Here is a 23,043-nt window from a genome sequence, read left to right as displayed (position 1 = left end):
TCGCCTGCTCTCAGCAGGATTCAATGCAGCTGACAATTCCATGTCCTTGAAACAGTTTGCTTTCGTGCTTCCCATGACCCCTTTCCCTCCTGGGTGTCTTCCTATTGCTCCAGATGCTCCTTCTCAGCCTCCTGGGGTTGGCCTGTTTCCTCCGCTCAGCCTGAACTTCAATGTGCCGAGAGGCCTCTCCTGGCTCCCACATTTATACCCCTAGCCCCAACCACTCCCTGGAACTTCATCTGTTTTCCTGATACTATCACTTCAAAGATCAATAGACTTCCTAAATTAAAATGCACATGAGGGGGCACCTGGGTTCCTCAGCTGGTTGAACGCCCAACTCTTGACTACAGCTCAGGTCATGATCTCACGGTTCATGGGATCGAGCCCCGAGTCAGGCTCGGCACTACCAGTCTGGAGCCTGTTTGGGATTCTCTTCCTCCCTCTCCCTCTCTCTGCCCCTCACCTGCTCTTGCATGTGTGTGCGTACACACTCTCTTTCTCTCTCAAAAGAAATGAATAAGCATTTAAAGAAAGGAGTGACAATAAAATAAAATGAACTTGAGAGAAATCTTGACTACCCAACTGCACTTCGGAAAACAAGCGTCACACCAAAAGATGACGCTCCTCCTCTGTTTTCACTCATCTCAGTAAAAGGCATCGTCAACCATTCAGCTTCTTTTCTTACTCATGCGTCTAAGTCATAAGCAGGTCCTGTTGATTCTTCTCCTCAACTAAGTCCAAACCCACCTTCTCCTCTCCATCGCCGCGGCCAACACCTGGCTCAAGCCTCCATTTTCTCTAAACCAAGGCTGCGGCTCCTGAAACTACCCCTCCTGTGTTCCCACAGCCACACCAGCTATTTCTCCTAAGTGCCAGAGTCCATGCGCCAGACTCAGAAGAGACTCTGGCCCAGCCCTTCTCTCAACCTAGAATAGTCTTCCAGGTCCTCCCTTGGTTGGCTCCCTTTTGCCTTTGGGGCTTTAGCTGATAAACCAACTCCTAGGAAGGCCTGCCCTAAGCCCCCAGTACCTGTGCGGACCCGCTCGGCACCCCCTTACTTATTCCAAGATCTGAGTGCTGCAAATGCAGGGAACATGTACTGCTCGTCTTGCATCAGCATGCCTCACGCAGCACCTGGCACATGTTAGGTACTCCACAAATGTTTGTTCCGGCTCCGGTTCTAGGCTGCAAGTGGCAGAAACTCCCTCTGGTGAACATACATAGAAATGACTTTCTTAGAAGGATATCGAGTGGCTAACAGCAACGATGGGAAGACTTAGAAAGCCAGTTCATTTTCAAAAATAAAATGGACAGGAACCCGGAAGCCGAGCAGCCAGAGCCACAGCCAGAATTCAGACCACAAGCTCCATGGCTCTCTCTAGAGCCCCTAGACCGATGGACACTGGGTGGACAGTTTGCCACCTCCAACCCAGTGGAGTGCTGGGGCATAGGTGGGCGAACGGGAAGAGCTCAGAGCATCTGCTCCATCATTGCTCCCACTAGAGTAACCATGAATAGAGCACCTCCTCTATTCTCTCTGACAACCCTCTCTCAACAACTTGATTTTATGTCTCCACTAAGCTCCTATGGGTTCATGTCCAAATGGGCTGCTAGCCACTGCCACTTATGCCACACTCTCCAGCCCACCTGTGAGCACCCCGACAGCCATGATGGATGGTTCCAGGTGTGCTAACAGCTCTCCACCCCAAGGGCCCATGTCTCCCAGCTTCTTGCCCTGAGGACTTCCTCTAGCAACAGAGTACACAGGCATCCTAGAAGTGTTGGGACTTAACATCCCCACAGTGGCCCCAACCACAAGAGATGAGAGTCAAGAGAGAAGCCCCCACCCCCATCACACTTCTCCCCGGCTCCTGGTGGCTCCCCAGTAGGATGAAGCCCAGGTGTCTGCAGCCACCCTAACCAAAGTGGGAACTTGCTCAAAATTAACACACCTTTTATTGACTTTTCTCTGTATTTCTTTTCAATTCCCTCAGCTGCGCTTCCTACATACTTTCCCAAATCAGCTCCCTGCAACCCAGAAGTCAGGGTCCGCTCTTAGAGGCACCAGAACTAGGACTGGGTCACAAGTGACCACAAACTCCTCGAACCAGAACGCTCCCATCAAACACAACTGCTCTCACTTGGGTCTTTCAAAATAAAAGTATTCTTCCTCTAGTATAACGACTCACCATGTTTTTTTGTATTGTGCTATTTCTGTGTCTAACATCTCCTGGAAAATTCATGCCAATCCTGGAACCTCAGCATTCCTGTTGAATTCAAACATGCTTGGCGAGTTCCATCTACAGATGCCCAAGCCCCTTCCATGAGATGACATTTTGCAACAGCGCCTGAGGGTTTTCACAGACACCTCTGACTCAAGGCAGGAAAATAATATCTACTTTCCAGGTTGAGCATTACTTGGAAGGTGTCACCATTATGCACAGATTGGCCCTTTCTCCTGTGGCTTTTCCCCCATTACCCACCCCTAAACGTCTCTGGGCTGTAACAACTGGACTTGAAAATACTCCTTCTTCCATATTTCACTCTTTGGCCTGCCCGTGTGGGTTCCAAGGTCAGGGACAATGTGAAAAGACATCTGTGAACTGGCTCCACACTGGGCCTCCGAACCTCTGAAGGACCGTCCAACTCATGATTCCAAGCATACAGGAAGACCTCCTGGGAACCCAGCGGTGCTAAGGACAGCCCACCATGTCAGCTCTGGGGAGGTGGGCAGCACAGGCAGCATCAAAGCTCAGACCAGCGAACTCAGCTTGGAGGAGCAGGCCACTGGGCAGCCTGGACCGTGGCCCAGTGGCGCCATTCCACCAGCAGCCCCTGGCTTCTCTAGAAGCCGCACCCAGATGGGTGGGCCGGGGGAACCTAGCTCCTGAGGAGCAGCCAGGACCAGCTGGAAATTCGACAATGAGGAAAACTTGGCAGGAAATCTGAACTGTTCCCTACAAATGAATCACTGTGGGGAACAAACTTTAAGATTGATCTTCTAAGTTCATGATACTGGCTTCCTACAAAAAAGACTGGCTTCCATTCATGCTTATTGTGAATTTTTTTTAAGTTATATAGAACATTGTTGTAGAAGGGTAGTTGAAGGCACTTATATTCATAAGTCCAGCAAAGATGAAGATGTGCAGACTGAAATGTGTTAATAGTTGGGTCCAAATAGATGTCCCAATGACCTGGCCACAGAGCCTCGAGCAGGCCAACCTCTCCTCTCAGGCCCTAAACTTGAGCCAAATGTCTAGCTTCTCTGAGTCCTTCCCTGAACAGAGAAGCTCTGGATAATGAGAAAGACATGAGAGCATTTATAATAAAAGGAAGAAGGCAGGATAGAGATGTTCTGTCTATAGAGAGTGACACCAGGTCTTGAGTAGGGTGCTGGGTAGGGCTTGTTTTGTGCTGGGAAAAGACAGAGTCACAGCTGAAATCCAATCCCCAGGGAAGCAGTCCAAAGTCCCTGGAGAAGACAGCAAGGGTCTTGCAGGAACCATTATGTCCTCGGAAAATGGAGCACTTCTGGGTCACAATGGCTCACTCAGATACGGGCTCCATTAGATCGCTAGATGGGTGAACTAGACCACTGTGACCCCCTGCTTCATCATCTATGAAAACTAGGGTAATGACAGCACTGTCTGAGGTAGTGTGTGTGAGGAAGTATGTATGAAACATGTAGTACATTGCCTGACACACAACTGCTACTGGATAGAGATGAGTTGCTATTAATGTCACACTAGCTGCTAGGGCAGCCCCAAACCTCAGTGCGTTACGTGTAGATGTTTAGTTCTTGCTCACAAAATCCAAAACAGGTGTTGCAAGTCACCTCCACACATCCAGTCTAGAAGTTCTTTGATGTTACCTCGGAAAGAACTGCGTGGACATTTGGGTCCAGGGCACACCGGGGTTCAAGGAAGGACACAGAGTCTGTGACACGGGCTGGCAAAGGAGAGTTCTTGGATAGAAGCCCGCAGTTGTCAGGAGTCAGGGCCCCTGCTGCTCAGACCACACTTCGCTGAATGCAAGGTCAGGACAGATGATCGAACACAAGAATTTATTTTAGTTCCTTTGTGGGAAGGAATGTGAAAAATGGAACACAAAAACTGCATCCATTCTTACATATTTTAGATCAAAATGTACCCAGAGTCCACACTTCATCTCCCCTACTATTTCTTGGTCTTAGACACTGTTGCCTCTCACTGTCACCTGAGTTTATGCTGTAGCGTCATCATGGCTGCCACCATCTCATTGCTCGCTGTCTTGTCCATGCATGGCAGCCAGAGGACCCTCTCAAATTCCTAGCAGAGCACGCAAGTCCCTTGATGGAGCTGCTGAGCAGTGCCTCCCAGGTCACAGAGTATAAGCCAGCAAGCTTACGGGGCCCCCAGTGTGCCTTCCGGGCTTCGCCTGGCTCACCGCAGCCCAGCCATGGTCTTCCCATGTGCTCCCCTGTGCTTGAGAAGCACTTCATGCTCTACCATCCTCTCCATCCAGAACTCTCCTCCATTAGCCACTGGCCGCCTCACTCAACATCCGCACGTGTCCTGTCACAGTGGGTTCCCGAGCCAGGCCCCTGGGTCCGCCTGCCGGAACGGGGTGGCGTCCCCGCCCCAGCACGGCCACAGCTCCCACAGCGGCCTAGCGTTTGCTCTTTGTCCCACTTCCCACGCTTGCCCGTCTCCCGCCACGAGAACATGAGCCCCCGGCGGCACATACAATGTCTCTGTTAAACAAAACAGAATCCCACGAAAGGAGATCTTTGTGCTAAAATGGAAAATCTGGGGTGGCTGAGCCCATTGATGACCACTCAGCTCTATTTTGTAATTAAGATGGGGGTGAGAAACAACCAGAAGATGAAGGCCTGGCTGTGAGGGAAGGGACGGTGCTGCAGCCGGCCAGGAACATTATGTTGCATTTGCTTTTAATATATTTTCCCTTTATTAGAATAAACATACATTTGTGTGTGTGCATGTGTACATGTGTGTGCATGTGTATGTGCTCTTACTGTAATAAATGTACAGATTTGTACCATTTTTTAACATTCTATCATAAACCCCAACTGATTAATGGCCTGGGCCAACTACCAACGTTATGACCTATTTAATGGCTACTTTTCCTTTTTTTGTTGTTGGCAAAGCAAACTGAATTTCAGCGTCTCCCTCTTGTTGCCTGTTTTGATGACCTCTAATTCATTTTTTGGCATTGCAAATAATGCTGCATGGAATCACCTTGGACAAAAAGCTTTGTGCATCTGATTGCTTCCTTGGGATAAATTTCCCCTTGGAAATTTACTGGGAGTGAAGTCGCACACGTGGAAATGTCACACATTGTGAGTGTGGGGAGGGTACCGTGGGAACATCTGTCAAAACTCATCAAATAATATGCATGAATGGATGCATTTTACTGTATGCAAAGTTGGTTTTTTTTTTCAAATTTTTAAATCTTTATTTTATATATATAGAGAGAGACAGAGTACAAGCAGGGGAGGAACATAGAGGGAGGGAGACACAGAATCCGAAGCAGGCTTCAGGCTCTGAGCTGTCAGCACAGAGCCGGATGCAGGACGTGAACTCATGAACCTTGAGATCATGACCTGAGCTGAAGCTGGACACTGAACTGACTGAGCCATCCAGGAGCCCCATAAANCAGAGGGGCTGCACCAGTTTACATTCCCACCAACAGTGTAGGAGGGTGCCCGTTTCTCCACATCCTTGCCAGCATCTAGAGTTCTCTGATTTGCTCATTTTAGCCACTCTGACTGGCGTGAGGTGGTATCTCAGTGTGGTTTTGCCATAAAGTTGATTTTTTAAAAGGTGATGGGGTGAATAGATGTCCTGGGAAGACCGCAAGAAGCACATGTCCACCATTCCCCATCTCCTGGAGTTTTGCTTTCCCAGCTGAAGTGCCCACGCCAAGGGGCAGCCAGCACTGCTGTGGGCACGGAGGGTTATAAGCAGCTGGGTGAGGGAAGAGGAGGGGGAGACTTGAGGCAGCCGCTGGAGGTGAGGACCTCTGGTGCAGAGGCAACTTGTTTAAAGGCATTTGTGTGAAGTAAACCATGGAATGTGTGAGAAACTTCTCTCCAGACTCCTCAAAGTGTCTTTATTAAAATGCCCACTTGTCAGTAACATGTGGTGGGGCCAGATCACATGTGCTTTTAGGGTGTCTTGGGTGCAAGGCTTCCTTCTAGATGCCCCTAAGGCCAAGGGTGAGGGGAAGTGCAATGTTCAGCCCATCGTGAAGGGGCCCAGGGCCCAGAGCTCCCTGCTCAGTGAGCCCCTACAAGAGGGGGGTTGCCTCCCTGGTAGATCATGCTCTCAGAGTTGATCACCAAGGGCCCAGCGCAGAGCACACTGCCCCAAGTCACTGCTGAGATGGAAGAGGACCATGGGACAAGGTCATGGTGGCCTTTAGAAGGCAAAGCAGTGCTTGCTTCTTTCACCTCCCACGGGGAAGGGAAGGGACTCACTTCCTAGGGTGGCAGGAAGCCACACTGCCCAAGGGAGGCCCCCAGTTTCCTCCAGGGAACCAATATGTGCCTGGAGCCTGGGGACCCTGCTGCAGGGGGAGGCCGGGGCAGGCTAGGGCTGCAGCGCGGAGCCCCACAGGCCTGGCCACAAAGAGGAACAAGCCACGGACTTCTCCACCTTGACTCCACGCAGGGCCGTGAGGCCAGCCTGCGCTGGGGTTTGCAGAGAAAGGCTGTAAGAGTATCTTTAACTCCCAGGGCGCCTGGGTGGCTCAGTTGGTTAAACCACTGACTTCGGCTCAGGTCATGATCTCATGGCTCGTGGGTACGAGCCCCGTGTCGGGCTCTGTGCTGACAGCTCAGAGCCTGGAGCCTGCTTTGTATTCTGTGTCTCCCTCTCTCTCTCTCACCCTTCCTCTGCTCATACTCTTGAGGTTTTAAAAAGAAGGGGACCCAGGCTTCCGATCCAGTAGTGATGGTTCCCATAACCGAAAGTGACTAGAAAGGATAGGATTCAGGGGCGCCTGGGTGGTTCAGGTGGTTAAGCATCTGACTTCACCTCAGGTCATGATCTCGCTATTCGGTTTGTGAGTTCGAGCCTCGCGTCGGGCTCTGTGCTGACAGCTCAGAGCCTGGAGCTGCTTCAGATTCTGTGTTTCCCTCTCTCTCTGCTCCTCCCCAGCTCATACACTGTCTGTCTCTCAAAAATAAATAAACATTAAAAAAAAAAATTTTTTTTTTAAGAAAGTGATAGGATTCAGTGGAAAGCCTTCGCTGGCTCTCACTGCTAGACCCTGGAGCAACACATCAAGCAGGCTGGGAACAAGTGTAGGAAAGGCTAACACTGTGTTATGGGCTGAGTCGTACACTCTCCTCCCTTCCCCCAAAAAAGCTATGTCAGGAGTCCTAACCCCCCAGTACCTCAGGATATTTGGAAATAGGGTCACTGCAGCCATAATAAGTTAAGGTGAGTCATACCGTAGTAGGATGGGCCCCTCATCCCACCTGACCGGTGTCCTTAGGAGACGACAGCCGTGTGCAGACAGAGGCAGAGACCAGAGCGATGTAGCTGCAAGCCAAGAGGTCACCAGAAAGTAGGAAGAAGCAAGAAAGTATTTCCTACAGATATCAGGGGGAGCGTGGCCCTGCCAACTCCTTGATTTTGGACATCCAGGCTCCAGGGCTGTGAGAGAATAAATCTCTGTTGTTTCAGNAAAGATTACAGAGCATTTCATGGCTTATGTTTCATCCGCTGCACTAACGATGCTCCCTTTCCCTGGCCCCACTGCAAACATTTCTTTGCTCCAATGGTACAAACTTGACTTGAAACCCCGCAGCCTGAGGGGAAACACACGGACCTATTTATATGGAAGGGGGGCTCTTCCTCTAAGGCTGGGGGACTCTGGGGGCAGCTGTTTCGGAGAAGGTCACAGAATGCGCATTTCCCACCCAGGTTGAATATCCACTTGAAGGGACTTTATGACCATCCCTGAGCTCCCTGGGGTTGTAGGTGCCCCGGGATGGCCGTATCCTAAAAAGGGTCCTTAAAGGTGAGGAGGGGTCAGCATGACCTGGAGGGCGGAGAGGGCCCATGGGAGGGAAGGTGGGCGTGCTGTGTGGCTCACACGGGGAGAGGAGCCCACGGGGCTTCTGCAGGGATGTGAGCAGAGGTGCCTGGGGGACACCCTGACTGTGAGAGTGTCTGAGGGCTCCCCAAAGCTTCTAGGCTCCCTTGAAGCCACCCTGGTGTCCATCCAGGCTCTCTCAGTCCCAAAAAAGGCGCGTAAACTCACATCCCCAGTGTCCAGGAAGTCTGGAGTCCTCCCTCAAACTCCTGAAAATTCCCAACCAAGGTCTCCTCTGCCTGCCCCTTCCTTCTGCTTCATGTCCACCACCATGATACGGGCACACAGCTCGGGTCTTCCACCAGATTCGGGGCAGATGGGGCCACTCTGAGCGCTTTTAGAGAATTTAAAAATGTCACCCAAAGATCCGGGTGGAAGTCACAGGGGGTGGCTCGCAGGGAGGTCTGCACACTCTCTGACCTCCCGTCCCTCCCCATGGATATACCGACAGGGGCATCCCTGACCTCCCGTAAAGCAGCTCCGCCCGCGCCCACGGCCCCTGCCGTCTGTCAGGTGCACTCGTCAGAGCAGATGTGTTTTGGCAAATGCATTCAGTTTCTCTCCTAAGTCGGCTTCAGGTGCCACCAAAATACGTGTTTATTTGTGTCTTATGTTCTTTCTGAAGACGGGAGAAAAAGGTCTTTAAGGGGGAAAAAAAAAAGATTCTATGCTTTGTCTTTGAGACCAGAAATGAGTTGTCCTGACCAACTGTGTCTCATCCCCCAGCCACTGTGGGGTGTGAGTAACCTGAACCCCCAGAAAGTCACTTTAAAGAGGAATCCGGGGGTCCCTGGGGGGCCTCAGTCGGTTAAATGTCCAACTCTGGGTTTCAGCTCAGGTTATGATCTCAGTTTGTGAGTTTGAGCCCCACATGGGGCTCTGTCCTGACAGTGTGGAGCCTGCTTGGGATTCTCTCTGCCTCTCTCTCTGCCCCTCCCGTTTACTCTCTCTGTCTTTCGCCCAAAAATAAATATATAAATAAACTTAAATTTTTTAAAAAAGAGAGAAAGAGAGAGAGGAGCCAGGGAAGGAGGCCATGGCTCTGGGTCTCACCAGAAGTTAGAGCAGAGGATAAAGGCCAGTCTGGCCGGGAAGATCTCAGATTCCAGAAAGGGGTCCTAAGCAGGGAAGGTGATCTACCAGGTCCACAGAGCACCACAGTGTCAGCGGGCTGAGCCCCCCGTGGCCCCGCGCTTGGTGATAGAGCAGTCATGCTCATCCACTGAAACCCTGGGCCCCATTACCCCTGCCTGGGGTCACTGTGACCGTAGGTGCTACCGAAATCACACAGCCAATAACATCAAGCCCACGACACTTTCAATATACTTTATTAAAAAGTTTCTTTGTATAAATTTCCTAAAATCTTTAAAAATTAAAATTAAACACCCTCCCCACCCCCCCCTTGCATAAAAAAAAAACCCACACAACATTAGAGGAATGCCAAAAATATTCTCTATGATGACTTTCTTCATTCTTTAATGAAGGCATTGGTCCCACAACAGTGCACCCAGATTAAGGTAATTTTGCTTCCTTCTAACTAGGTTGGTTGTTAGAGGCTTTAGGAGAAGAAAATTAGCTTGAAATCTAATCTAGGAAATTGGGGAGGAGAGTCAAAAGTTGGAATCTTGTTTATTCACCGTACACAGGCTTTCCATCTAAAGTCGTGCTTAACGAAGAGGGAAGAAATGAACCAAGCAGAAGTATACAGAGTAGCAGTGAAATTTGGAGTTAGGTTCTAGATCGTACCCTTGCCCGACACAGGCAAAGCGTGAAACTCCAGAGAGCATCTGAGTTTACAGAAACGTCCACGTAAACACCAGCGGTGGATAACTATTACAACAACATTCAAAGTATACGATATAACTGCCTGGAGACAGAGAGCGTTGGGTCCACAGACACATTTAGCACCATATCGATAGGTCATGCGGCAGAACGGTTCGTTCCGAGTTCAAAGGTACGTCAAAGCAAGAAACGGAACAGTGCAAAGATGTCTATACCCAGAGCTTCTACAGAGACGACTTGGAAATGGCTGACTCCTTCTTCAAGAGGTATGTGGTAACCGTCGGCTACGCTTAGGTCCCCATGGCAGCCATGACACCGGGGTTGACGAGCGCTGAGCATTGATGGAGAGGGCGGGCCGGTGTGGGTGGGAGAGAAAAGGAGGGGGGAAAGCCACATCATTGACTGAAAAGGACACCACATTTCTCACAAAAACAATCCCACGGCCTCTGGTTTTCCTCCCCAATCTTCCTTTCCTGCTCAGTGCCCTGAACAGCTCTCCTGGCACTCCCTGGTCTGGGTCTGTGTGTGCACCGAGTGCCCAGTGGCCAGCCCCTCGTGCACCCTGCAGTCTCCCGTTCTGGCACCTGCAAGACTCTCGGGGAAGCTGTCCGTATAGCAGTCAAGTTGCCCAATGTAACGGAGATACTGGGTGGCCCCAGTGTCAACATCAGTATGAAGATGAAGCAATTATTTAAAGATGAAGAGGGAAGAATAGTTTGGCCTTGTGTCTCTTCATGGGCAAAAACCCAAGTATACAAGGATGTTTTTAGGAAATGATAATCATTTAGAAAATTAATTGCATGTGTTTAATTGAATATCTTCCATATCTAAAGATACAACTTACCCCTTTTGTCCAATCTACCCTACTCATTGTAAATTCAAATATCGTAGAAAAGGTGAATCATCCACCTCGATCTCTTGTCAGCTTTGCAAAAGCCACAAACACAAAAGAATAATCAATCACTTACCGGGAGCGCAAACTTTTTCACATTCTTTCTGTGAATTAAATCTGTTCTCGTTGCCACCGCAGCCTCCATACCAGAATCTCCCACAGCTTTTGGTATCTGCGTCGTAGTACCATTTCAGTATGAATTTCCTGCAAGTTCCTTCTTCTTTGGGTAACTTACATATGTCTTTAATAACGGGATGAGAACAGAGCATCAATTAGGACACGCTAAGGACTCTGCTCCCAGCGCGAGGGGCTGAAGGTCTTATCACAAGGCTGGTAAGGCAAACAGGAGAGCTTTGAGGAGCGAAACCCTGCTACCCTCGCCACGCCTCCCCCTCCTGGCTGTCGGATGGACGTGAATCTCACCGACAGCAATACTGCAGTTGCCTCGATGAAAGGACCTCGCCAACTTCACTCAGATTCCGAATGCAAGCCTTCGTTATTGGATAATTTCAGATGAATGAACTGTTTCCCCTTTTCCAAACACAGGGCCATTTACCCTCCAATTCCTTCAATACTAGAGCCCCAGCTAAGAAACTAAGTCTTAAAACTATGGCACGTTCTACTCCTCGGCCACATGGCAAGTAAGTTCCATCAAAATCTAGTTCAAACATAAGGCTGTATGTTTCACTACAAGGCAAGCAGAGGGGAAATAAAAGTCAACGTGGAAAAGAAACATCCTTTGTGAGTATGTGTGCATGTGTGCCCATGCACGGGTGTGCGTGTGTGTGTGTGTGTGTGTGTGTGTGTAGCTGACGGCCTCTGAAAGCAGCCAAATTAAACAAGCAAAGAGAAGTGCTACCGCTGATGTAAAATTCACGATGGCAAAAATGTCACATCACGAAGCTATTTTGAAGACACAGAAGCATTCTTTGTCCAGTTAAGGAAGTTTATGTTTTACATGCATACTTCTGATGTGGCCCAGCTGCAAAGTTAAGAGCTAAGTCAGAGCCGCTCCACAGCGCCTGGAAAGAGAAGTTTACAGCCCTTTCAGAGTAAAACGTCTATTTACAGAGTTCTCTGGCAAACTCCAGGTCATGCTGGGAAAGAGAAGCATTAATGTCAACCATTTTCTGTAAGTTTGAAAAATGTAATCCTTCCTTCAACAAAATTCCCCAGAGTGCACAATGCTACGTGTTTCTGGGAGGAGCCAACATGCCTGAGTCACCGCGCCCTCCCCACGCAGGGCTGGGTCCCCACCCGCGTGGGTTGCTCACAGCTGCGCGGCGGAGGTTCTGATTGCACCAGGAAGTGAAAGAGAAACATAAATCTTCAGGTAAGGAACCAAAGCTTGGGTCAACCATAATGGACCAGACTCAGAGGCACACAGGATTTAGGCTCAGAATGAGCCTACAACATTCCCTGGTGACATGGGGGAGGCCATCTCCCGGGCACAGGCTGGTGGCTCCACAGTTATCTCCTAATTGCAGACCCTCTCAAAGGCCCAGAAAGCCAGCGGTTCGACCAAGAGCTGTGGAAAACCCAGTGAAGCCAGAATAAAATGATGACAATTTACGAAAATGATTTTCTTCCTCCCAAATGTGCCTACAACCGAAGACAAATGCCTGGCTTTAAAGAAATGTCCTGCAGAGAACTGAGCAAAGCAAGAGGATTTTGGCCACCAAAACTTATCGTCGTTTGCCAGTGGGTTCCCTGTTTCGTGTGAGGCTCGGGCCAAACGGTTGACTCGTCCCCTCTCCTTCTCCCGAGCACCCCCCACATGGCTCACGTCTGTTCCATCTTATTTATTCCACACGCCCTCAGTCCTGGCCCCACCTGTGTTTAGCTCCTCTGTTCCCGCTCCCCCATGCCCCTTCAAAGCAGACACGGGAAGCCCTCCCGGACTCAGAGCCACGCAGCCCGGAGGCTGCCCTGCGGAAGGACCCTCTGCTCCCTGACTGATTGGCTTCCCCGGCCTCCTAGGATTTTCACCTTAACTGTCCATCACCAAACTATCGCTCCTGCAATTCCCCATCCTTTATGCCAGTGACCAGCGCCGCTAAGACCCTGTAGCTTTCCCAGCATGACAGAGGGGAGCTGGCATCACGGGCACACAGATATTTGGTAGACCAAGAGAAATACATGAACGAGGGACCCGCGCTGTTGAAAGACAAACACTTGGGATTCTTCATGCTTAAAGCATGGAAGTGAAATGTTTTGTCCTAAGAAGCCCTGTAGTTTTCATTCCCGTCATCCTGATTTCTGAGATACACCACGTAGACTGGACTCTGCTGTGTCTGTGCTAAAACAACCATTTTATGGACACAAAACTAAAAATGTCTTGTTGTCCAAAGAGGGGTGGTTGGACAGACCTCATCAAGCTTTTACCCAGAACAAGTGTTTGGACACAACAGTTGTCCAGGTTTTCACTCCAAAATGAGTGTGCCCCTTGGGGCACAAGCCAGGAGGGAGCCCGGAGTCCCCTCTGATGTGAGAGGAGGGTCAGGCTGCACACACTGATTTTCTCCTCCTTATATTGAGAACCCAACAGGAGCCTAAAGGACAAGAGGGAGCGACATTTTCAAGAACCTTCCCTGATTCACTTTTGCTTGGAATAACAACGTAAATAAGTTTCATCTTAAAATATTGACCTGAGGGGCTGTGGATTCAGATCACTCTCCGGAGATACTTTCCAGTGAAATATGAACTGATCACCGGGCATCAGTGAGCATCTGAATATGAGAAGAAACCGAGGCAAGTGCATCTGAAAAACCCTGCCAGGGAATCCCACCTGTTCACAGAAGTCATGGGAACACACCTGGGAGTCTGAGAGCAGCGACCACAGGGTGGAAGGTGTCCTAAGAAACATGGTCCGCTTTGGCAACAAAGACGTGGGCACGTGTGTGTGCACATGCCCACATGTTATATCCATTTAAAAAATTAAAAGGCTATGCCTGGGGTCATTAACAGTGGTCATCAATGCTTCAACTATGGGAGTCATAGTTTCTTAGGTTTTTTTTTGGTAAGTTCTGGATTCTCCACAATGAATATCTATGATTTTATCATTAGAAAGAGATACTACCCTTTGAAACAGATAAAGTGTTCAACTGGAAAATCTTGCCTTTTTTATGGTTTGAGGTTTCTTTAGTGTCTATGAGTAGCATTTAAAAGTTATCAGCTTTGGGGTGCCTGGGTGGCTCAGTCAGTTAAGTGTCCAACTCTTGATGCAACTCAGGTCATGATCTCACAGTTCATGAGTTCCAACACTGTTCATCATGTGTTCTATGTCCAAAATGCTAAGCTCTAACGAAATACAGTTCCTTAAGGTAGTATCAGACCCCAGTGAATCTTTCTATTCATGTAAGTAAAATCAAAAAGGCAGGGGAAAGTATCTAACATTTAATGCCAAGAAAGGGACACATCTTTGTAAATACAAACCGTGCTTCTAATTAACTGATAACTGCAAAAAATAAGAGAAATTAAACTGTACTCACAACTACATATAAAAAGCAGTTTTTAAATTTAATTTTGCCTCCATTGTCTCAAAAATACATCTTTGGAGAGAGAATGCATTGTATGCTAGCTGATATTTGGATGCAAGTACTGAGTAAGAATACAGGGAGTGTATTTTTAAAACTTACTTAATAAAGGGGCTCCTGGGTGGCTCAGTCAGTTAAGCGTCCAACTTCAGCTCAGGTATGATCTCACAGTTCGTGGGATTGAGCCCCGCATCGCGCTCTGTGCTGACAGCTCAGAGCCTGGAGCTGCTTCCCAGTCTGTGTCTCCCTCTCTCTCTGCCCCTCCCCCACTCATGCTCTCTCTCTCTCTCTCTCTCTCTCTCTCTCTCTCTCTCAAAAATGAATAAGCACTAAAAATTTTTTTCAAGTTACTTAATAAAGTGATTTGTTGTTACTCTTTTTCCACCTGCAAAAATAAGAATATCATAAAAATGTTTTACTCCCTTGGGGAAAATTCCTAAGATGACTAATTAAGTCATGGCAGGTGACAGGGGAGGCAGGAGGTTGGGAGAGAGGGGAAGCTTTCGTCTCCTGATTCTGTTTTCCCATCTGGAGCTTTAAACATTTTAAAGTATCTAATTGATTTCCTTCAAAAAGAGCTCTCAAAATTTGTGCGCCCGCGTGTGCATGTGGGCATGTGTGTGCGTGTGTGCACTTATATATGTTCATTGAACAAATATGTATTAAATGCCATCTCCAGCAAAGTGCTGCTTTGTTACCGTGGGGCGGGGGGAGTGATCAACTATGCAGGGTCTTGTTCTTAAGAGAAGCAAGTTCTATCTTCACATGGACTCGAATCACTAGCTGGGGTTCACACAGGGAAGGGTGAAAGATCTGAGTCCTAGGACTTGAGTTTACACTGTAATCCCGATGAAGGAGAAAGATTAGAAGCATCTGTATCTAACTACTTGCAGCCTTGAAAGACTCATAAGCGCCACCAAAATCCTTTTTCTCTGCCACATGATGAGAGACCTACGTGTTAAAGGTCTGGATTAAAAGGACTTTCCTAACTCTGAACCCATGACTCAGTCTTAAACAACAAACACCACAGCCCAGTGCGATTCATGTTTAATGACTGTGTTGTTTATATCAACTAAATACTGTTTAGATATTCCCGTCCCTTCTGGACCACACAAAAAAAGAACCAAAAACATCCCCAAGACTCGCCATGGAATTTACTCTCAGTCATTTTCTCTCAATGAAGCACCGAATTTGTAGGAATTTTACAATCCCTACTCTGTATGAGAGGTAAAGTGAGGGGGAAGTAATAGGCAGATTTCAAGGACTTTGAAGTTAGAATTTCATCTTTCCTGACCCAAATCTTTGGGCGAGTTCTTTGTGAGTTCTTTGCAGCTTCTCTCTGAGCTCGAGCACCATGTTGGGGACCAAGTCACCACGGAAGTGACCCAGGAAGGGAGCAGAAGAGAGAGAGGAGCTGAAGGTCCCCTAGTGCAGGGGACAAAGGCTCTTCCATACACATCTATGTGTATAATAGTCCCACAACTCCTGCACTGACTGACTTTCTTTCTAGTAACTCCTGATACTACCTGTCAGTAGGAGATGTGACTGTATGAATGGATGACAGAAAGAGAGATAGATGGATATAGACATAAAGATACAGCATAGATACAGATATAGATACGGATACAGATATAGATCATTGACATAGATATGCACAGATAGACGGCCACAGGGAAAGTCTGCTGATGGAATAAAATATTCTAGCGATAGAGAAGATTCTCTCCAGAAACAACTAAAAGAATCCAAAAGGCTCTCCTCCCAAGTGGCCACCAAAGGTGAGTGTGTGGAGTTAGAAATCATCCAATTTTATTTGTACACAGATGGGATAGAATGCAGTCTCTACAGAGAGATTAAGATGGAGAAACAGGCATCATTTTCAAAACTTGTAGAGAAAGAGTAAAATGAGGAATCCTCAGGGTGCCTTGGTGGCTCTATCCATTGAGCGTCCAGCCCTTGATGTCATGATCTCACAGTTCACGGTTCACAAGATCGAGCCCCATATCGGCCCCCGCTCTGGGCACGGAGCCTACTTTTTTTTGTACTTTTTATTTTTATTTTTTTTAATAGTTTATTGTCAAATCGGTTTCTATATAACACCCAGTGCTCATGCCCACAAGTGCCCTCCTCCATGCCCATCTCCCCACTTCCCCTCCCACCCCCACCATCAGTCCTCAGTTTGTTCCTACTTAAGATTCTCTCCCTGTTCCTCTGCCCCTCTCCCCAGCTCATGCACTCTTTCTCTCTCTCTCTCTCTCTCTCTCTCAAAACAAAAAACAAAAACAAAAAAAGAATCCTTACTAAGAGCTCAGAAAGCAATGTGCCACCGACTCTGACAAAGCTGTGAGTATTGAGAAAGCACACAGCTTTGAAACCCAAGACAAAGACCACGTGCCTCAGCAAATGCCTTCTATCAGAGTCCGCTGCAGACATAAACACTGCAAAGAGGAATGCCTTCTTTCTCTGGACGGCGGCCCACACATCAAAGAAGGACTTGTCCCCACAGCAAGTGGGGTCTATAAAACAATACCGTAGGGAAATGCCCATAGAATTTTGACTTTGGATACGACGGCCAACGTCTTTTGAAGAACACTTCGAAGCAAAACATATCAACTGTATCAATAATCGGTTATCATTGGAGAAGAGTTTTGGCTCGTGGTCCACAGGACAAGGGCAAAGGTCTCAAGGAATCAGGACTCCCACTACCCAGGTGCAAAAGCACGTGTTGCCTGTCAGTTCTAGGAACAGGTTGAACTCATCACCCAGAGAAGTGCACACACACTCAGGCTCAGACCCACGATCGGTGGGATGACAGGCTAAGCCAGGGTGTGTGCTTAGGGAATTAGGACCAGATCGTCCCTCTCATGGGTCACTTCCAAACCCCTGCATTTCACAGGTTCTACTAGTTGGGTTGTTTTGTGTTCTTTTAGGCAGTCGTTATTAGATTAAGTCACTGAGTGGACAAATCCCTATGCTTCTGGCTTCATGAACCATAAATCAACTCTAGCCCCAACAGGAGGCTCAGGGAAATCTGATCAACAGACACTTGAATTCCCGACTACAGCCCCAAAGCAACTGCCATCTGGCCTTCTTTAAGAGTCTGGTGACAGGAAAAGAAGGTCACCATTTACAACTCAGACTCTGCAGAATCAGACTACACTGGGCCACAAAGAACCCATGTGGAACTTTCCAGAGAAGCCAGACTTGCCTGAGAATTAGAATCCCAGTGGATGACCTAGAGCCTAGGCTTCAAAGGCTTTAAAATGTCTGGAAGAGGGGTGCCTGGGTGGCTCAGTTGGTTAAGCATCTGACTCTTGCTTTTGGCTCAGGTCATATCTCATGGTTCATGGGATCAAGCCCCAATTCTGGCTCTGCACTGATAGCGTGGAGCCTGCTCGGGATTCTCTTCCTCTCTCTGCCCTTCCCTGCCTCATGCACGTGCTCTCTCTCTCTCTCTCTCTCTCAAAATAAATAAACATAAAAAATTTTTTTTAACGTCTGGTAGAATGCTTTCTTAGTGCTGTTAACGGACTTACTACTTCACAACTCACCTGCTTCACCACCAGCCAGTGGCTCCGTGCTCACCATTAGATTGATGGTTGAACTAGAAGCTGACCTTGCTTGTGGTGGAGACGGGGACTGAGCTTTTTCTAGAAAAGAAAAACACATGCGACTGGCAGGACACACAGAAACTGACAGACTCAGGAATTCTCCGCGACTGCAAGCTGCCTCTCCGGGTTACCGTCTCACGCGAGGGCGAGCCAACGACACGTGGAGACCCGCCGAGTCTCTACAAACACTCCTGAGGCCACTCCTCTCATGGAGCAAAAGGAGGGAATCTGAACTTTGAGTAAATCCTCCCATTTCCTGTAGAGCCTCTTCTGCTTTCATCCACGAAAATGGAGCCCCGGCGCGGAAGGGGTTTTACACTCACATCTTCACGGATTATGTGGTGACGGATAGGAGTTCCCTTTCTTTGGGGAGAACTCCTTGATCTGAATTGCACTGGCCCAGACAGAATGGGGGGCAAAGGCCGCAAGAACGTCAAAGGCCAGGGGGATGGGGGGATGGTAGCTAACAGAGACAGGAAACACCCGCACGGGCAGGTCCCCCAGGGCCACGGAAGGGCCAAGGCGACAAGAGACAATGAGGGCAGAGCCACCGCCTGGTGCACCGGGCAGCATGTGATGCCCTTTGTGGGTGGCCGTGTGTGTCCCCTGGTCTTGGGGCGGTAAGGCGCATGGTCCCCTCGGGTCCTCTGTGAAAAGCCAGTGACTCTGGGGGGTGGGGGGTTTCTGTTCACTGAACATGGAAACGAACTTTAGACACACAGTCATGGTGGGCAGTCGAGCCCCCGGTCAGGTTCCACGGATGTGGAGGAGGCGTCATGTAGGCCAAATGGATCTGGCCTCCTTCACAAATGGATGTGGCCCTTCAGGACCCCCACAGAGGGCAACAGTTCACAAGGAATCCCACCTTCCATGGAGCTCATCTACGAAACGGGGCATAACCAAAACACCCAGGCTAAGCTCATCAGTTCAGATCCAACGGACAAGCACCAACCCCTCTATGTCCTGTTTGACATTCTCTGTGGAAATCAGGTACCGAGTGCTCAGGGCGGCCCACGTACTCACTTGTAGTGAAACTTCCTTGGTAGGCAGCTCTGACCTGAGACTTCAAATAGCAAAGCACCGCCACGTGGTACGTGTGCCCGGCGAGCAGGCCCCCGATGGCACGCTCCGTGACCGACAGGTTCTGCCTCAGCACCAGGGACTGATCGTGGGCTGAGGTGACAGTGAGGTCATAGAAGTAAGGACTGGGGGGCTCGGGCCTCTCCCAGTGGAGTCTGGCGCTGTTCTCCGTGATCTCCGACACCTGGACCTCCCGGAACGCCTTAACTGGAGGACAGAGGGAAGCAGAGTGTGGAGATAAAACTCACCACCCCACGAGACTGTAGCGCACAGGCAACAGAACGACCGAAGCGATGACCTTGGGGTGAGCAGGGAGCTAATTTCTCATTTGGGCTCCTGAGAACTGTTAGTCTCATGAGCCAGCAACCTACATAAAACGTGGAATTCAGAATCTCAACAAGATACATCACTATGTCTTTCCTGTTGAGAATCTCTCATTAAGGAGAAACTTTGCAAACACACAGTCCAGGAGCGCCTGGGTGGCTCAGTAGGTCAAGCGGCTGACTTTGGCTCAGGTCACCATCTCGCAGTTCGTGGGTTCGAGCCCTGCATTGGGCTCTGTGCTGACAGCTTGGAGCATGGAGCTGCTTCGGATTCCATCTCTCTCTCTCTCTTTCTCTCTCTCTCTCTCTCTGTCTGTTCCTCCCCTGCTCTCACTCTGTCTCTCTCTCTCTCAAAAATAAATATTAAAAAAAAAAAAAAGGAAAACATACAGTCCAGTGCACTAATCTGAAATGAAGCACTGAAAACAGAATGAGCCCCGTAAGTTAAAATGTTTTAAGTCACGAAACTTCAGGGCATGACAGGAAATTCTTTTAAAGGAATCCCTGCTTGCTTTCTCTCTGTCCATCAAATGAAGACAATTTCCCCCTTTTTGCAGCCATACATTCTGCCTTCACCTTCCTATATGGTTTGTGACTCTCTAGTATCTTCCAGGATCAGAGTGAAAAATAAAACAACAAATTCTGGGTCTCAGTAAGCCCACCCACCCTCGTATCTCATTCCATCTGGAAGGTGCCTTCCCCATAGACAGTATTCGTGGGAAGGGGGGTGGGGGGAAGGCTGATTGTCCGGGCTCTGACTTGCCAATTTATGAAACTCAACACTCCAGTATAGCCACCGCGTGCACCTTGGGGCCTCCTTCTGCCAGAAAACCCAAGATGGGATTCGGGGCTTGGGGTGGGCAGTGGGGGATGGGGGCGGCAGAGGGTAGGAGACTCATTTCACCTGCTCCTTGTGAGGGGCTCGCCAGCCTCACAGAGGGAAGAGAGAGACGGCTTTCTAACAGAAAAGAAAAGCAACGTTTTGACAATTGCATGCTCTGACCAGCACCTCCTAAACTGCATTATCTAGAGGTACAAATCCCAGATCAATGACAGCATTTCAACAGCCTTATAAACAGGCTTCAGAGGACATGCTCTGAGCACCAGCAGTGAGGGTGTGACAGGTGGGCGGCCCTAACGGTGCTTTCTTACCCATGGGCTTCGCAGCGTCTGGCTTGCTGGTGGCCGGTCTGGCCGCCTGGGGCTTGGCAGCCTCGGGCTTGGCAGCCACTGGTTTGGCCATCACAGGGGGTCTGACCACGGCTGGCTTCGCAGCCACCGGCTTCGCAGCCACCGGCTTTGCAGCCACTGCAGGTCTGACCGTGGCCGTTTTGGTGGCCTCGGGCTTGGTGGCCACGGGTCTTGCAGCCACCGGTCTCGCAGCTGCCGGTTTGGGTGCGGCTGGCTTTGCTGAGACTGGCTTGGAGGGCGGCAGGTTTACCACGGTGACCGGCTTTGTTGTGGTGGTCACCGGCTTCGTCGTGGTGGTTACCGGCTTCGTCGTGGTCACCGGCTTCGTCGTGGTCACTAGCTTGGATGTAGGACTTGAAGTCACGTTATTCGGAATATTTCTGTTAAGACAAATTAAATTTTTTTAATGTTTATTTATCTTTTTAGAGAGAGAGACAGCACATGAGCAGGGGAGGGGCAGAGAGAGGGAGACAGAATCAGAAGCAGGAAGCAGGCTCCAGGCTCCGAGCCGTCAGCACAGAGCCTGACACGGGGCTCGAACTCCTGAATGGAGAGATCATGACCGGAGCCGAAGTCGATGCTTAACCAACTGAGCCACCCAGGTGCCCCTTAAATATTCTTTAAGCCCTGGGTATTTTTGCCTGCTATCTAAAATTTCCAAAAGCACAGTCCCATGAGCTACGCGAAATTTGCTGCTTTATCAAAATGCACCCAGCAGCATTGATGATCGCACATCAGTATTGCTTATATTAAATTCTTTCCTTTTAGAATCGTGCCACAGAAAAGATACTGAAAAGCATATAAAGTAATAAAATCATTAAAAATGAGGCCTCCAGGGGCGCCTGGGTGGCTCAGTCACTTAAGCATCTGACTCTTGGTTTCGGCTCAGGTCATGATGTCACAGTGTGTAGGTTCAAGTCCTGAGCTGGGCCCTGGGCTGACAGAGTGGAGCCTGCTTGGGATGCTTTGTCTTCCTCTCTCTCTCTCTCTCTCTCTCTCTCTCTCTCTCTCTCTGCCTTTTCCCACCCTGCTCGCTCTCTCCCTCTCAAAATGTTTTTTTAAAACTGAAGCCTATATTGTACTATATACATCGGTCAGCTTATTTCTAGTTTATAAAATAAGAGCAGGAGAAAGTAAAGAGACAGTAATAAATATTTTAATTATTAGTATCATTGACAAGAATAATTATACTTGAAAATGTCCAAAATATAAAAATTGGCCAACTGAAACATATACACCAAGAATTTTTTTTTAAAATGGTTAATAGCTACTCTCATGATAAGAAAGCATCCACTTGGGACACCTGGGCGGCTCAGTCGGTTGGGCGTCCGACTTCGGCTCAGGTCATGATCTCGCGGTTCTTGGGTTCGAGCCCCGCATTGGGCTCTGGGCTGACACCTCAGAGCCTGGAGCTGCTTCTGATTCCATGTCTCCCTCTCTCTCTGACCCTCCCCTGCACATGCTGTCTCTCTCTTTCTCTCTCTCTCTCTCTCAGAAATAAATAAAACATTAAAAAAAAAAGTATCCACTCAACAAAATGCTGTGTCGAGCTCAAATTTATAAAGTCAGTGTATACTTTCACTCTCACACCTCGTTGTGTATGTTTGTTTGCACTAATTTTGGGGTGTGTGGTTGTTTTTCCACAATGTCTTGATCTCTTACGAATCCCTAGAAAGACCAGCAACATAATGAGACACGGCGGCACAGATCTACCCTTTGTCCACTTGCGGCCCTGAGAGGACACTCGTGAATTTCTAGAGTTGTCACACTATGTCACAGGCAGTAAGTTTTCAGCTGATGTCATAACACTTCAAAGACTAGGTTATACTGCCCATTCTGTCTTCCGAAGGATCACGTTAAGAATGTCCGAGAGAGGGGCGCCTGGGTGGCTCAGTCGGTTAAGCGTCCGACTTTGGCTCAGGTCATGAACTCACGGTTCGTGGGTTTGAGCCCCGCATCGGGCTCTGTGCTGACAGCTCAGAGCCTGGAAGCTGTCTTCGGATTCTGTGTCTCCCTCTCTCTCTGCCTCTCCCCTGCTCATGCTGTCTCTCTCTCTCTCTCAAAAATAAATAAAACATTAAAAATTAAAAAAAAAAAAGAATGTCCGAGAGAAATCACAAAGATAATTAAGGCGAGGGAGAGAGAGCCTCTGAACCTGGACGGACACACATGACGCCACCAGAAAGGGCCCCAGCTCCCTTAGCGGTGACTTTCAGCACCTCTCTCCGGGCACGGGCAAGAGCCGAAGCACTGAAGGGATGGGAGAGGGAGGCAGGTTCTCCATCCCCAGCCTGCAGGTCAACTGGGAGGCAGCCACATGCTCGTTTTTCGAGCATAATTCAGGTCCACATCTCCTCCGGGTGCTACAGGCGGGACCTCTGCTCCCCCACCAAGCGTGACAGTCTGTGGCACAGCCTTCAGGGGCACAACACGCCGGCACGTCGGCCGGGCTCAGCTCCTGCCACCAAGTCCCCGTCGCCTCACCCTCTGTCCCACAGCCACAGGGCCCTCCTCTCCGCTCCTGGAGT

General features: G+C 49.1%; 1 protein-coding gene across 5 annotated transcripts in view; it reads right to left on the bottom strand.

Annotated features, from left to right (window-relative positions):
- Positions 1-9,459: 9,459 nt before the first annotated feature.
- Positions 9,460-23,043, bottom strand: part of COL6A3 (collagen type VI alpha 3 chain) — a 79,031-nt gene continuing 65,447 nt past the window's right edge. For 2 of the 5 annotated variants that reach the window (XM_077757573.1, XM_077757582.1), the window contains exons 38-42: positions 20,477-20,895; positions 18,945-19,208; positions 17,862-17,960; positions 10,854-11,018; positions 9,465-10,216 (exon numbers count right to left, since the gene is read on the bottom strand). In XM_077757573.1, coding sequence (XP_077613699.1) covers positions 10,176-10,216; positions 10,854-11,018; positions 17,862-17,960; positions 18,945-19,208; positions 20,477-20,895 — 988 coding nt within the window. In that variant the 3' untranslated portion in view covers positions 9,465-10,175. Of the gene's footprint in view, positions 10,217-10,853; positions 11,019-17,861; positions 17,961-18,944; positions 19,209-20,476; positions 20,896-23,043 lie in introns of all 5 variants that reach the window. The other 3 variants (XM_077757555.1, XM_077757565.1, XM_077757591.1) reach the window with 3 other exon arrangements.

Source organism: Crocuta crocuta, unplaced genomic scaffold, assembly GCF_008692635.1.
Source record: "Crocuta crocuta isolate KB4526 unplaced genomic scaffold, BGI_CrCroc_1.0 scaffold290, whole genome shotgun sequence".
NCBI lineage: Eukaryota > Metazoa > Chordata > Mammalia > Carnivora > Hyaenidae > Crocuta > Crocuta crocuta.
This window is presented reverse-complemented; position numbering and strand designations above follow the sequence as displayed.